Below are 13,127 nucleotides of genomic sequence, written 5' to 3'. Positions count from 1 at the left end.
ATTGGGAACAAACATTGCTCCGACAAATCTGTTGCAGAGAAAAACAATAAGCGAAGACGATGATTAGCATACTCACCCAGGTACACTCCCTCATCAAGCATGAAATTCAACTCTCTTACGATTCCATGATTCTATCTTTCTATGTTTATGTTTTGTTGTTTCAAACAAAAAAAATCATCGCTTTTTGTTTTTTGGGGTGTGTGAATGAATGGATAGGAGCGGCTACTTGGAGCTACACTGGGAGTGGTATTGACCGGCGCGGTGGTTCTGGAGCAGCGAAGAAACATCTACTCTTCCATCTCCAACGTCCAATCTCAATCTCAGGTCAAAATAACATAAATGATGAGAATTCATCTTTTAGTGAAAATGCAACTTTATCTGTATTGAATTTGAGAAATTATTAAGTGATTGTTCGTCTTGTGCACCAACTGTTTGTTGGAATGCCCGAGAGAGAATACTATGTCTGTTCTCAGTTATGAGGTTTTATTTATGCCTTGTATCTGTTGCTTAATTTAGGGTCCTTCTTGCAAGCTGCCCCCTGTTTTAGTCAGAGATGTTTCTGTAACTTTGTGTCAAAATAGTTGGTAGAATCTCAGATTTGGACTTAGAGACAAAATTGTTGTATAGAGGGTAGAATCTTGTGATGAGTGGCTTGATCATGTGCATATAGGGTAGCTCAGTAGCTAAAGGTAAAAGGAGACCAAGAAATACTATGCAAGAACCGTTAAAAAATTTATTTAGACTTAAATGGTTAGACTATTAGCATAGTTTGCGATAGGGCACTATTCCGTTCATATGATCTAGCCAGTCTCACCTAATGGACAAAGCTTTCGTGTTGTTATAATGTCGAAAGGAATTCTTATGATTGATTAGATAATAAGTTGAGTTTCTAATTTATTCTTAGTTTCTTTCTCTCTCTTTTTTCAGGAAGCTAATTTATTCCTAGTTTAAATCTTATGAGGGTCAGTTTGGAACTTCCCCAAATTGGGAAACACAGTTTCTTCAAGCTCATATGTGAATTTTTCTTCCCCACTATTTCATAGGTACACTATTTCAATTTTATTATTCAATTCATAATTCTATCATTGCATTTGTACATCAACCTATCATGAAATTTTTTTTTTAATCTTGGGTGTGGGTTAGATTCACGTAGTAATTAAAATTAGTGACCATTTTTAAATTTCCATTTGTATAATAATTACAAATTAACAGAACACTAAATAATTATTAATGATAATTTAACTATTTATGAGTGCCTTTTTCTCAACAAAGAGTGTGCCCGTATAACTTTATCGAGCACATAAAACACATATAAAATGGACATAAAATACATGAAGGTATGAGGTGAATTAATTAGCTCATTCATTAGTTTATGTATGCATATAATATAATAATATATGAAATGAGGGGCACAAAAGTAAGGAATCCGAGGCCATATCCATCGAACATAGTAATATTGTGAACTTTTTTTCCGTGATGGTGATGGTATTTAAATTTTTGTGTCTAATTTATTAAAAATTAATATTTAATTTAAATTATATAAAAATAGCAGTTTATTGTAAAATTATTTTTCTTAGAATAAACTAGCAATATAATTTGAATTTAAAATCTCTTACCTACTATCTAAAATTTATTATCTTTTATGAAGTTTATGGTAGTTGTACACTTGTAGGTAACTAGTTATCTTCATTGGCACAAAAAAAAAATATTTTTTATAATGACTTGGTAGGAATAATCTCTTCATGTTTGAGTAGTTAGTAATATTAAATTAGTCTTTTGGACATTTTCATCTATCGGCCCCCTAAAAAGAGACTTAAAAAAGCCTCTCTGATATTCATTATAACTTATAAGTTTATTACTCTTTACTCTGTTTTTAGGTCTCGCCTGTTGCCCTCTTCCCCCAAACGCCACAAGATAGCGCCCCGCTGCCACCATCATCACCCCGATCCCTCTATGCTGTTGTGGAAACGAGTCCATTTCCACAATGCTTCCGGACTGCTCACAAGGTTCCTCCCTCGCCGATTGCAGCACCACTCTTCCGCTGACGCAGACGCCGTCGCCGTCACGCGAGATCTCCCTAATCGTAACCGCCGACTCCCCCTCCGTTTCTGCGTGTGGGTCGCGCTCAAGTTCGAGAGCCTCGTGGATCAGCATTCCCGTAACGAGGTAAGTTGCACTCTCGCCACTAAGGAGTGGTGCTCCCTTTACTGGGACGCGCTCCAGCTTCTGAAGAAATATGGGATTTTCATAAGTTCTGAATCTGTTAGAGCCCTCATAAGGACCTATTCTTATATGGGTCTTGCTGAAGAAGCCATTCAGTGTTTTGATAGAATGTCTGAGTTCGATTGTGAGCCTGATGCTCACGCCTATAACACTATCTTGAAGATTGTGCTCAAGAAAGACTTGTTTGTGTTGGCTTTTTCGCTCTATAATGTTATGCTTAGGTCTAATTCTTTGCCAGATGACCACACGTACACTCTCTTGATTGGTGGATTCTGTAAGATTGGAAACTTCAATGCTGCCCTCGAGATGCTCGATGATATGAGCAAGAGGGGTGTGCTGCCTGATGTTAAGACGTATACGGCTATTATTTATGGCCTCTGTCAGTGGAAGAAGGTTGATGAGGCGTTTAGGTTGTTTAACACTATGAAAGAAAATGGGTGCTTGCCTACTTTGCGCTGTTATAATGTCTTGATTGATGGGTTTTGCAAGAACAGGAGGACAGATGAAGCTCTTTCTTTGCTGTCTTTGTTGAGGATAGATGGTTTTGCTCTTAATCTGCAGAGTTACTGTTCTCTGATAAATAGCTTCATTCACGCCAAGAGATATAGTGAGGCATATGTATGGTACACCAAGATGTTTAAGAGGGGAATTGTGCCGGATGTTACTTTATATGCTATCATGATACGTGGTTTGTCCGAAGAGGGTAAGGTTGGTGAAGCTGTGAAGATGTTAGATGAGATGATTGGGATGGGTTTAGTACCAGATGCCTATTGTTACAATACATTGATCAAAGGTTTTTGTGACATAGGTCGTTTGGACCAAGCTAGATCTCTTCAGCTTGAGGTTTCCAAGGATGAACAGTTTCATAATGCTTACACCTGCACCATTCTCATCTGTGGCATGTGTAGGAATGGAATGGTTGGAGAGGCACGGGAGATATTTAATCAGATGGAAAAACTTGGATGTCTCCCTTCAGTTGTGACCTTCAGTGCTCTGATGCATGGCCTTTGCAAGGCTCGCAGAATTGAGGAAGCACACCTTTTACTGCACGAGATGGAGATTGGGAGAAGCCCATCTTTGTTTTTCCGGCTTTCTCAGGGTTCTGACAGGGTTTTTGATAGTGTTAGTCTCCAGAAAAAGGTGGAGCAAATGTGCGAGGCTGGTGAAGTTTTGAATGCTTACAAGCTTCTCAAACAACTTGCTGGGAGTGGGGTTGTGCCTAACATTATCACATACAACATTTTAATCAATGGTTTTTGCAAAACTGGTAATATCAACGCTGCTATCAAGCTTTTCAAGGAGCTGCAACTAAAGGGGATCTCACCTGATTCTATTACTTATGGGACACTTGTTGATGGACTTTATAGGGCTAACAGAGAAGATGACGCCTTTAAGATCCGTGAACATATGTTGAAGCATGGTTGTCAACCTGGATTATCAAATTCTAATGCCCATATGAGCTGGTTAAACAAAAAGGGGAAGGTCTCGATGGCCTTCAATCTTTACTTTGAATATCTGAAAAGCCTTCCGAGGTGGGATAATGATTCAATCAACGTGTTGGAGAACCATTTTATCAGAGGAAATGTGAAAGAAGTAATTCGAGGCTTACTGGAAATGGACTTCAAATGTAGAGATTTTAATTTAGCTCCATACACAATTCTAATTACTGGGTTCTGTATGGTAAAAAAAAGTAGATGAAGTATTAGCTATATTTTCTGTTCTTGGTGAGTTCAATATTAATATCAATCCTACAAGTTGTGTACATTTGATTGATATTCTCTGTGAGGAAGGGAAGCTGGATGATGCAGTAAACATATTCCTCTACACCCTAGAAAAAAGTTTCATGTTGAGGCCAAGAATTTGTAACAAGCTCCTCAAATGTCTCCTACTTTCGATAGATAAAAAGGACTATGCTATTGATCTTGTTGACAGGATGCAGTCCCATGGATACTGTTTAAATTCACATCACTATGACAAAGCAATGTACGTTATTCGACGGCTAAGGAGAAGGAGGAGCAATAAAATGCACTATTTTGAATGATTGAATAACTCCGATTATTCAAGATGGATATTATTCTTTATCTTGTGATGAGTGGCTTGATCATGTGCATATAGGGTAGCTCAGTAGCTAAAGGTAAAAGGAGACCAAGAAATACTATGCAAGAACCGTTAAAAAAATTATTTAGACTTAAATGCTTAAACTATTAGCATAGTTTGCGATAGGGCACTATTCCGTTCATATGATCTAGCCAGTCTCACCTAATGGACAAAGCTTTCATGTTGTTATAATGTCGAAAGGAATTCTTATGATTGATTAGATAATAAGTTGAGTTTCTAATTTGTTCTTAGTTTCTTTCTCTCTCTTTTTTTAAGAAGCTAATTTATTCCTAGTTTAAATCTTATGAGGGTCAGTTTGGAACTTCCCCAAATTGGGAAACACAGTTTCTTCAAGCTCATATGTGAATTTTTCTTCCCCACTATTTCATAGGTACACTATGCTGACTCTAATGGTGTGTTTAGTTTGGTTGGGGTGGAATGGCTTGCTATATAACATTACTCTTTTTAAAAGGTCAATATCATAATTTGTCAGCCTGGTCGGAAGCTATATGTTTATAGTTACTTAGTTGCTGGAACTACCTTCAGGCTAAGATGTGGCAGTTGGATATGCAGCAAAGCTTCACTAAACACATGTTCACTTGTCCACAGTGATTGACAAAATCAATATGAAAAGTTGATGTTCTTTTTTGTCCTTGTGCATGATATCAAGTTTTTACTAAACATGATTAGCTGTTGAATGAATCCAGGTATAGCATTATAAGGTACCATGATGTCTTTCTTGCTGACCATTCTTCGAATTGGACTTCAACTATCTTCCACTCTTCTCTGTTTCCATATGTTGGGTTATGCTTCTTATACATAGAATGTGTGCCATGTGATTTTAAGTCCACGTTCTTGAGCTATTCTGTTATTTTTTTTTGTGAAATTAACAGGCATGCTATATTCCATGCTCTGTTACCCTTATGTTGTAAATTTCAATTTGGACTTGCTACATTTAAATGCTAACCATTTTTTTTTTTAATGCTCTTCTAGGTCAGACAACCCTCATTTGCTAAGAAATCCCATTCTGAATTTGCACATATATGGAACAAAGCTGTAGATCAAACATTTGGACCTTTGATAAAGTCTCTCAGCTCACGTGGATGGTAGAAATGTTATGAGTAATTTTATTTTCAATATTGATGTTTCAACTTTTGTAATTGTGAAATCAAAACATGCAATACTTGCCCTCCTTTTTACCTTCACATTCTAAATTATTTGCTAAACCGTTGTGTACACGGGCAGTTATTTGTAGACCAATGTACTACAATACTCAAATGATGCTTCAATATACAGATCAAGATTCCTGATTTTATTCCCCTGCACTGACTAGTTTATGAATTGTAATTTACATACTGTTTTACAATCTCTCCTCTGGCGTTCTCTAGCATGTTGGAGGTGCCTGTTGGCTGTTGTCTATAAAATGCACTGAATGTTTTACATTAATGGCTGTCATCTATAATTTATGACTTATAATCGTCTTGATGTGAGCCTCTTTATGGTAGTTCTTGGTTTCAAATTCTGCGAGAATGTATCTAATTTGTTAAGGCATTAATTCATAGACTAGCGAGGAAGATGAGGTATTAGACTAGAGTAGACCCCGGGGGAATAAGTTGCTTCATTGCTTCACTATTGCTCTTGATTTGGTTGAGGAACTTTCAAATAGAAATGCTTTCCTTTTTGGAAGTCAAATATAAAACTCCACAAAAATTGGTAGTTTCACTAGTTTGTAATGGTGAGAAGTTGGAACATCCCAATTAGAAGCTTGTAACACTTTGCGATGACATCCAAATTTGAAATTGATCACTATCATAACCTTAGATGCATTAGCTAACCATAAAGAACGAAGATTAAGGTTACTACTGGTAAGAAACAAGAAAATTTAGATACATTACATACACACGCAGATATTGTTAGGGAAGGATTTTTAAGGAACTTGGGTGGTGAGGTCAAGTTTCAACCTTGCTATAAGCTATAGTTTTTTTTTAATCTGACATAGGACCATAGAAGGCATATTATGCATGACACTGAACACTGTTGTTGGTTGTTCTACTCATGTTTGCTTGGCGAGTGACCTTTACATAGTATATTCCCATGGCCAGAAGCACAGCACAAGCAACAGCGAAGACAATGCCGGCCACAGCACCAACTCCAATTTGTTTCCTACCTTTCTGTGTTGCCAATGCTTTGTTTTCATATACTTGAGTTGCTTCCACTTGTGCTGCCATAGGCAAAGGTGAACATTTTGATGCAGAACAAGGGTTCTTGGTCTCATATACTTGAGTTGCTTCCACTTGTCCAAAAATATTTTGTATACTCATTTTTTTAGTATTCAGTCAATTTACTCCATATATTATTAGATTTTCCATTTTATCTAATAATAAATGAGAATGAATACCCAACTTGAGTTGGTTGAATAGTGAGTTTATTTGTTCATTTAAGTAAGTATTGAAGGTTTTTTATCTTTTGGTTTCTTACGATATCTGCCGATCTAGTAGACGAAGGACTAATCTGTCACAAATTTGAGCTTCATTTAAGGATTTGAAGTCCCGACACTTGCTTATGCAAATAAGTAAGCTAGCCACTTGACCAACCCAAATTTATTAAATGTTAGAAGTTTTGAATTCCGTCTTTTATATGCAGCAACTCATTGGTCAATAATAACTATTAATTATCAAATGAAACTCAGAATTACAATAAATTAATCCTTGGATTTTTAGATTAAAAAATACTGAAAACTAAGAAAAATAAGCGACAGTAAATTTGTTTGATGTGAAAAAACAAAAAAAAAAAAACAAAACAAAATATAATGAGCAAATATAGTGCAAGAATACAACGTAATGGGGTGAATATAACTTGTGATGTTAATTAAAGAAGATGTCTGCACTTCATGCTTGTTCTCTCTCATTTTCTGTGTATTATTCATTGTTGTTATGTTCAGTTACTTTTCATGCCTTTCTGCAGAGAAGTGGATCGCAATTGTGATTCTCTTTACTTCCTCCATTGCACCGCATATGTTTACTCTGTTTGCATTCTGATTCTCATAATTTTATTATTGTTATTTTTTATTTTATTTTTTAGATTGATTAAAAAACTAGAAGAACATATATATATTAGAAGTAATTTGAGGAGTTGGGTTAATGCATTTTGGGTTACCAAATTCAAATAACAATTCATAACAAACTAATTAAAATCAATCGGTTTCACTTTTACTTGCAAAAAAAAAAATCAATTGTAATATCAATGAATTCAGCTCTTTTGTCCCCAAAAAAAAGAGGAGAAAAAAATTCCCTCTCTTTCTTATTAGTTCAAAAAATTAATATTTTATTAGTTGATTATTAGTTTTTTTTAAGTGTTTAATTAAGGAATCAATTCTTTTAGCCAATATAAATTTTTTATCTTAAATTATAAACATTAAATCTTAAATTTTTAATATTCTAAAAAAATGAGAATTTTTATAAATAAAAAATTTAACTAATATTAACTATTTAAAAGGCACTTCAGATACTTGTTCCAAATTAAAAAACCTATAGTTAGATCCTATTTTGGCTAAAATGAATATTTAAAAGTTATTTACATCTTATGCATAGATATATCATATAAAATAGTAATATCTACATAGATTGTTTCGAGAATCTTCTATGTTTATGTTGATAAAAATGCATAGGATTAATTAATGTAACTCCTATGCCCCATTACATTGATAATTTGATATTGAAAGAAGTTTCAATAAATTGTAGTAAAGTTTTCATCTTGTTACTTCTTCTTTCTTTTTCCCTAAGTTGCTTAACTTATGATTATATTCACCATTACATATGATTAAGATTGTTGTAATAATCTAAAATATTCCATCAAGGATATCCCTTTGAAATTAGAATGTGCCGCTAATACCTTCATTTTATATATTTTTCTTCAACCTTATTTAAGAAAATAAGACTATATAAAGCCAAGAATCATTTTCTTCAATTTTTTATTCAATTCATAATTCTATCATTGCATTTATACATCAACCTATCATGAAACTTTTTTTTTTTTAATCTTGGGTGTGGTTTAGATTCACGTAGTAATTAAAATTAGTGACCATTTTTAAATTTCCATTTGTATAATAATTACAAATTAACAGAACACTAAATAATTATTAATGATAATTTAACTATTTATGAGTGCCTTTTTCTCAACAAAGAGTGTGCCCGTATAACTTTATCGAGCACGTAAAACACATATATAAAATGGACATAAAATACATGAAGGTATGAGGTGAATTAATTAGCTCATTCATTAGTTTATGTATGCATATAATATAATAATATACGAAATGAGGGGCACAAAAGTAAAGAATCCGAGGCCATATTACTAGTATTAGTATTAGTTTTCATTGTTCACAGAATCACAAACCCAGAAAAATACCAATAAGCTCTGATGCCAGTATGAAAGAGTTTAGCAGCGAAAATGACATAAATGTCCAACACAAGAACAATATGGAAGCACTCACAATACAATATGGCAGCAACTATAACAAGCAAATATAGCAAGTAAAGCAATAATAAGAACACACCGAGATTTTAACGTGGAAAATCTCCCTCAATGTGAGAGGTAAAAATCACGGGTCGTTCAGACCAATGAAATAGCTCCACTATAATCAAATGAGGTACAAGAGAGTCTCAAACAAAGCACAAAAATGTGCAAATAACCAACCAAAACATCAATGCACCAAAGCTTACAAGTAATAGGCAAGAAGATGAAATATACCCAAAAAATAGTGCTAATGTCGAAGCCAATTTCTCACTCTGCAGACCTCTAAATAAAATCTCCACCGTTCATAATGAAGAACAATATGTGAAGAATCTACAGTTCAAATTTCACGTCGATCCAACGGTGAAAGAATGAGAAACTTCCGTTCCAAGATTGCTGCTCTGTGTAAAAATGGGAAACCTAATTTCTCTCTTGCGAAACAATTTCTCCTACTGCAAACCTCCAATCAACATCTCCACCAACCAGAATGAAGAACAAGATGATAGAAACATGCAGTTTAAATTTCAAGCCGATCCAACGGTGAACAACGGAAAAACTGCCATTTGAAATTTACTGCTTTGGGCAAAAACGAGAATTCTGTTTTTCCCTCTTCTCTCTCACTTGGTGGCTATTCTCTCTCTCTCTCAAAAAACCTCAAAAAACTGAATTAAGGTTGTGACACTAGGCTGCAAGAATACACCCCCAAAATATTGGACTTGGGCCTCACAAAGGAGAGAAAAAAACCCAACAAATCTCCCCCTTCTCGACTAGGTGGAGGCCCTCGCTATTCCGGCGATCAAACAATATATTTCAAACTTTTCTCTTGACAATGTTTTTGTCATCATATCAGCACCATTGTCATCAGTGTGAACTTTCTCAAGTTCCAACAACTTGGAATCTAACACATCCCGTATCCAGTGATACCTAACATCAATGTGTTTAGATCTTGGATGAAAAGTAGAATTCTTGGCAAGATGAATAGCACTTTGGCTATCACACAACAACACATAACGATCTTGCTTGAAACCAAGTGATGCAAGAAATTTCTTCATCCACAACAACTCTTTACATGTTTCAGTTGCTGCAATAAACTCTACCTCTGTGGTAGAAAGTGCAACATACTTTTGTAGCCTTGACTGCCATGAAATAGCTCCCCCTGCAAACTTGACCAAATAACCTGAAGTAGACTTTTGAGAATCAATATCTCCTGTCATGTCTGCATCAGTAAAGCCAACTAGCAAATGTTTCTCACCACCAAAACTCAAACTCAAGTTAGTTGTACCTTTGAGATATCTCATAATCTATTTAACAGCATTCCAATGTTCTTTACCTGGATTAGAGAGAAAATGACTCACAGTACCAACCGCATGAGCAATGTCTGGTCTAGTACACACCATAGCATACATCAAACTTCAAACAGTTGAGGCATAAGGAATTTCATCCATTGCTTGTTTCTCCTCATCAGTGATTGGACACGACTTGGTGCTCAACTTAAACTGAGGAGCAAAAGAACTAGCAACACATTTGGCATCATTCATGCCAAACCTTTAAAGCACATTCTTTATGTACTTTTCCTGTGACAAATAAAGCTTCTTGGAATCTCTATAACGAGTAATAGTCATGCCCAAAATCTGTTTGGCAGGACCCAAGTCCTTCATAGCAAAGAAATTGCTCAACTGTTTCTTCAACTCATTAATCCTCAAAGCATTCTTGCCCACAATCAAAATATCATCCACATAAAGCAAAAGAATGATAAAATCATCATCAGAAAATTTTTGCACAAATACACAATGATCTGAAGTTGTCTTACGGTAACCATGCTTCCACATAACAGATTCAAACTTCTTGTACCACTGTCTTGGAGCTTGCTTCAACCCATAAAGACTCTTCTTAAGCTTGCACACAAAATCTTCCTTTCCTTTAACAACAAAGCCCTCCGGTTGCTCCATGTAGATCTCCTTATCTAAATCACCATAAAGAAAAGCTGTCTTCACATCCATTTGCTCAATCTCCAAATCAAGAGATGACATCCTTACAACAGGAGAAAAGATCTACTCATAATCAACACCTTTTCTCTGGCTAAAACCTCTAACAACCAATCTAGTCTTATACCGAGGCTTAGATTGTGTTCTTCATTCTTGATTCTGAATACCCATTTGTTCTTCAAAACTCGCATACCCTTCGGTAGCTTCACTAACTCATAGGTATCATTCTCAAGTAAGGACTTCATTTCTTCTTGCATAGATTCAAGCCATTGAGCTTTGCTTTCATCTTCAACAGCCTCTCCAAAGCATTCAGGTTCTCCCCCATCAGTCAACAAAACAAACTCATATGGAGAATACCTTGATGAAGGCTTCCTCTCTCTTGTAGACCTTCTGAGTGCATTTGCAGGAATTTCCAAAGCTGGTTCTTCATCTTGATCATCATCACCAACTTCATCAAGTATCGGATCAACTGTTCCATCTTCACCTACACTTGTATCATGCTCATTATTTTGAGCCTCAACTCTACCATCTTCCACCATAGGTATAGAGGGAGTAATATCCAAGTTAGAAAAATCATCACTAGACTGAACCATTGGCTTCTCCGCATTATCAACATCCTTCAATGTTTGGTCTTCAACAAAGACAACATCTGTGTTTATTATTCAAAGTTGGTGAGGCTTGGGAACATTGGATGGGATAAAAAGGGTAGTACACTTTCATGTTTAGGAATTGGGTACATACTCATGTATTGATTAAATGTATAGACCTTATGCATTGATGTTCTTGTATATAGTAAAAATCCAAAGACTCTTAAATGATCATAAGAAACATCATTACCTGACCATACCTTCTCTGGCACTTCAAATTGCAAGGGAACACATGGTGTCCGGTTCAAGACATGAACAACAGTGCTCAAAGCTTCACCCCAAAAGGATTTTGCCAATCCAGATTGTGACAACAAGCACCTAACTCTTTCAACCAGTGTTCTGTTCATCCTTTCAGCCAAGCCATTCAACTGAGGAGTCTTTGGAGGAGTCTTCTGATGTCTTATACCATGCTCTTTACAATAAGCATCAAATGGACCTGAGTACTCACCACCATTGTCAGTACGAATGCATTTCAACTTCTTCCCAGTTTCTCTTTCAACAGAAGCTTGAAATTGCTTGAACACATTCAAAACTTGATCTTTGGTCTTCAAAGTGTAAACACATAATTTTCTAGAATGGTCATCAATAAAGGTTACAAAATAGATAGACCCTCCAAGTGTTCTTGTCTTCATCGGCCCACATACATCAGAATGCACCAAGTCAAGTATCTCCGGCTTCCTTGAAGGTGGATGACTCTTAAAAGAGACCCTGTTTTGTTTTCCAGCAAAACAATGATTGCACTTTTGTAAAGCAACCTTACAACCAGATAAAAGATTCCTCTTGGATAACATATTCATACCCTTCTCACTCATATGACATAATCTCTTATGCCATAAATCAGTTTCATCAACAAACTCAGCAGCATTAACAACATCTTTCACAATCTTTGCTTGAGTTAAATAAAGAGTAGAATGTCATGTACTTTCAGCAATAACTCGCGGAATCCTTGGTGAGCTTCCAACTATCACGAGAGAATGAGCTATCTAAGTCTTCATCACACAACTTACCAATAGAAAGTAAGTTCAACCGAATGTCTGAACCAACAGAAAGTAAGTTCAACCGAATATCTGGAACATGCTTCACACGCTTCAAAGTTAACTTGGTACCATTGGAGGTTTCTAAACAAACCTGTCCAACACCAGCACATTTTGCAACACCTTGATGAGCCATTTTCACATCACCAAAATCACTAGGAGTATAGGACGTAAACAAATCCCTCCGAGATGTAACATGAATAGAAGCACCGCTATCAATCACCCAACGAGTGCTATTATCAACAAGGTTAACAGATTCAAACTCCTCAACAACAAGAAAATCATCATGAGTTACATTAACCTTGTCTTCCTTGTTACCATCATCTTTATTTGTGCTCTTGTGTTTACTTGCCTTGGCTTTCTCCTTCTTTAGCTGCCAACAAAATCTCTTCACATGTTCCTTTTGACCACAATGATGACACTCAATATTCTTATACTATCCTTGAGACTTGCTTCTGCTTTGATCTCTACCTTTAGGACCTCGACTTTTGCTTCTCCCCTAGACTCAGAAACAAGAACATCTGAATGTGTAGTTGATGTACCTTGTGACTTTCTTCTAATCTCTTCATTCAAAATACTGCTCTTGGCAAGATCCATAGAGATTACACCATCAGGAGCAGAATTGGACA

At 35.8% G+C, this 13,127-nt stretch overlaps 1 protein-coding gene and 1 non-coding gene across 2 annotated transcripts; both read left to right on the top strand.

The window, feature by feature from the left end:
• Positions 1–38: 38 nt before the first annotated feature.
• LOC107483044 (uncharacterized) lies at positions 39–964 on the top strand. The gene is made up of 3 exons (XR_008008322.1): positions 39–80; positions 217–324; positions 928–964. It is a non-coding gene; the product is annotated as an uncharacterized LOC107483044 (transcript).
• A 989-nt stretch (positions 965–1,953) lies between these two features.
• LOC127746589 (pentatricopeptide repeat-containing protein At1g79540-like) lies at positions 1,954–5,437 on the top strand. The gene is made up of 2 exons (XM_052260423.1): positions 1,954–4,206; positions 5,314–5,437. Exon 1 carries the CDS (start codon positions 1,954–1,956, stop codon positions 3,919–3,921), a length of 1,968 nt encoding a protein of 655 aa, XP_052116383.1. The 3' UTR covers positions 3,922–4,206; positions 5,314–5,437.
• The last annotated feature ends 7,690 nt before the right edge of the window (positions 5,438–13,127 follow it).

This window comes from Arachis duranensis, chromosome 4, assembly GCF_000817695.3.
Source record: "Arachis duranensis cultivar V14167 chromosome 4, aradu.V14167.gnm2.J7QH, whole genome shotgun sequence".
Lineage (NCBI taxonomy): Eukaryota > Viridiplantae > Streptophyta > Magnoliopsida > Fabales > Fabaceae > Arachis > Arachis duranensis.
This window is presented reverse-complemented; position numbering and strand designations above follow the sequence as displayed.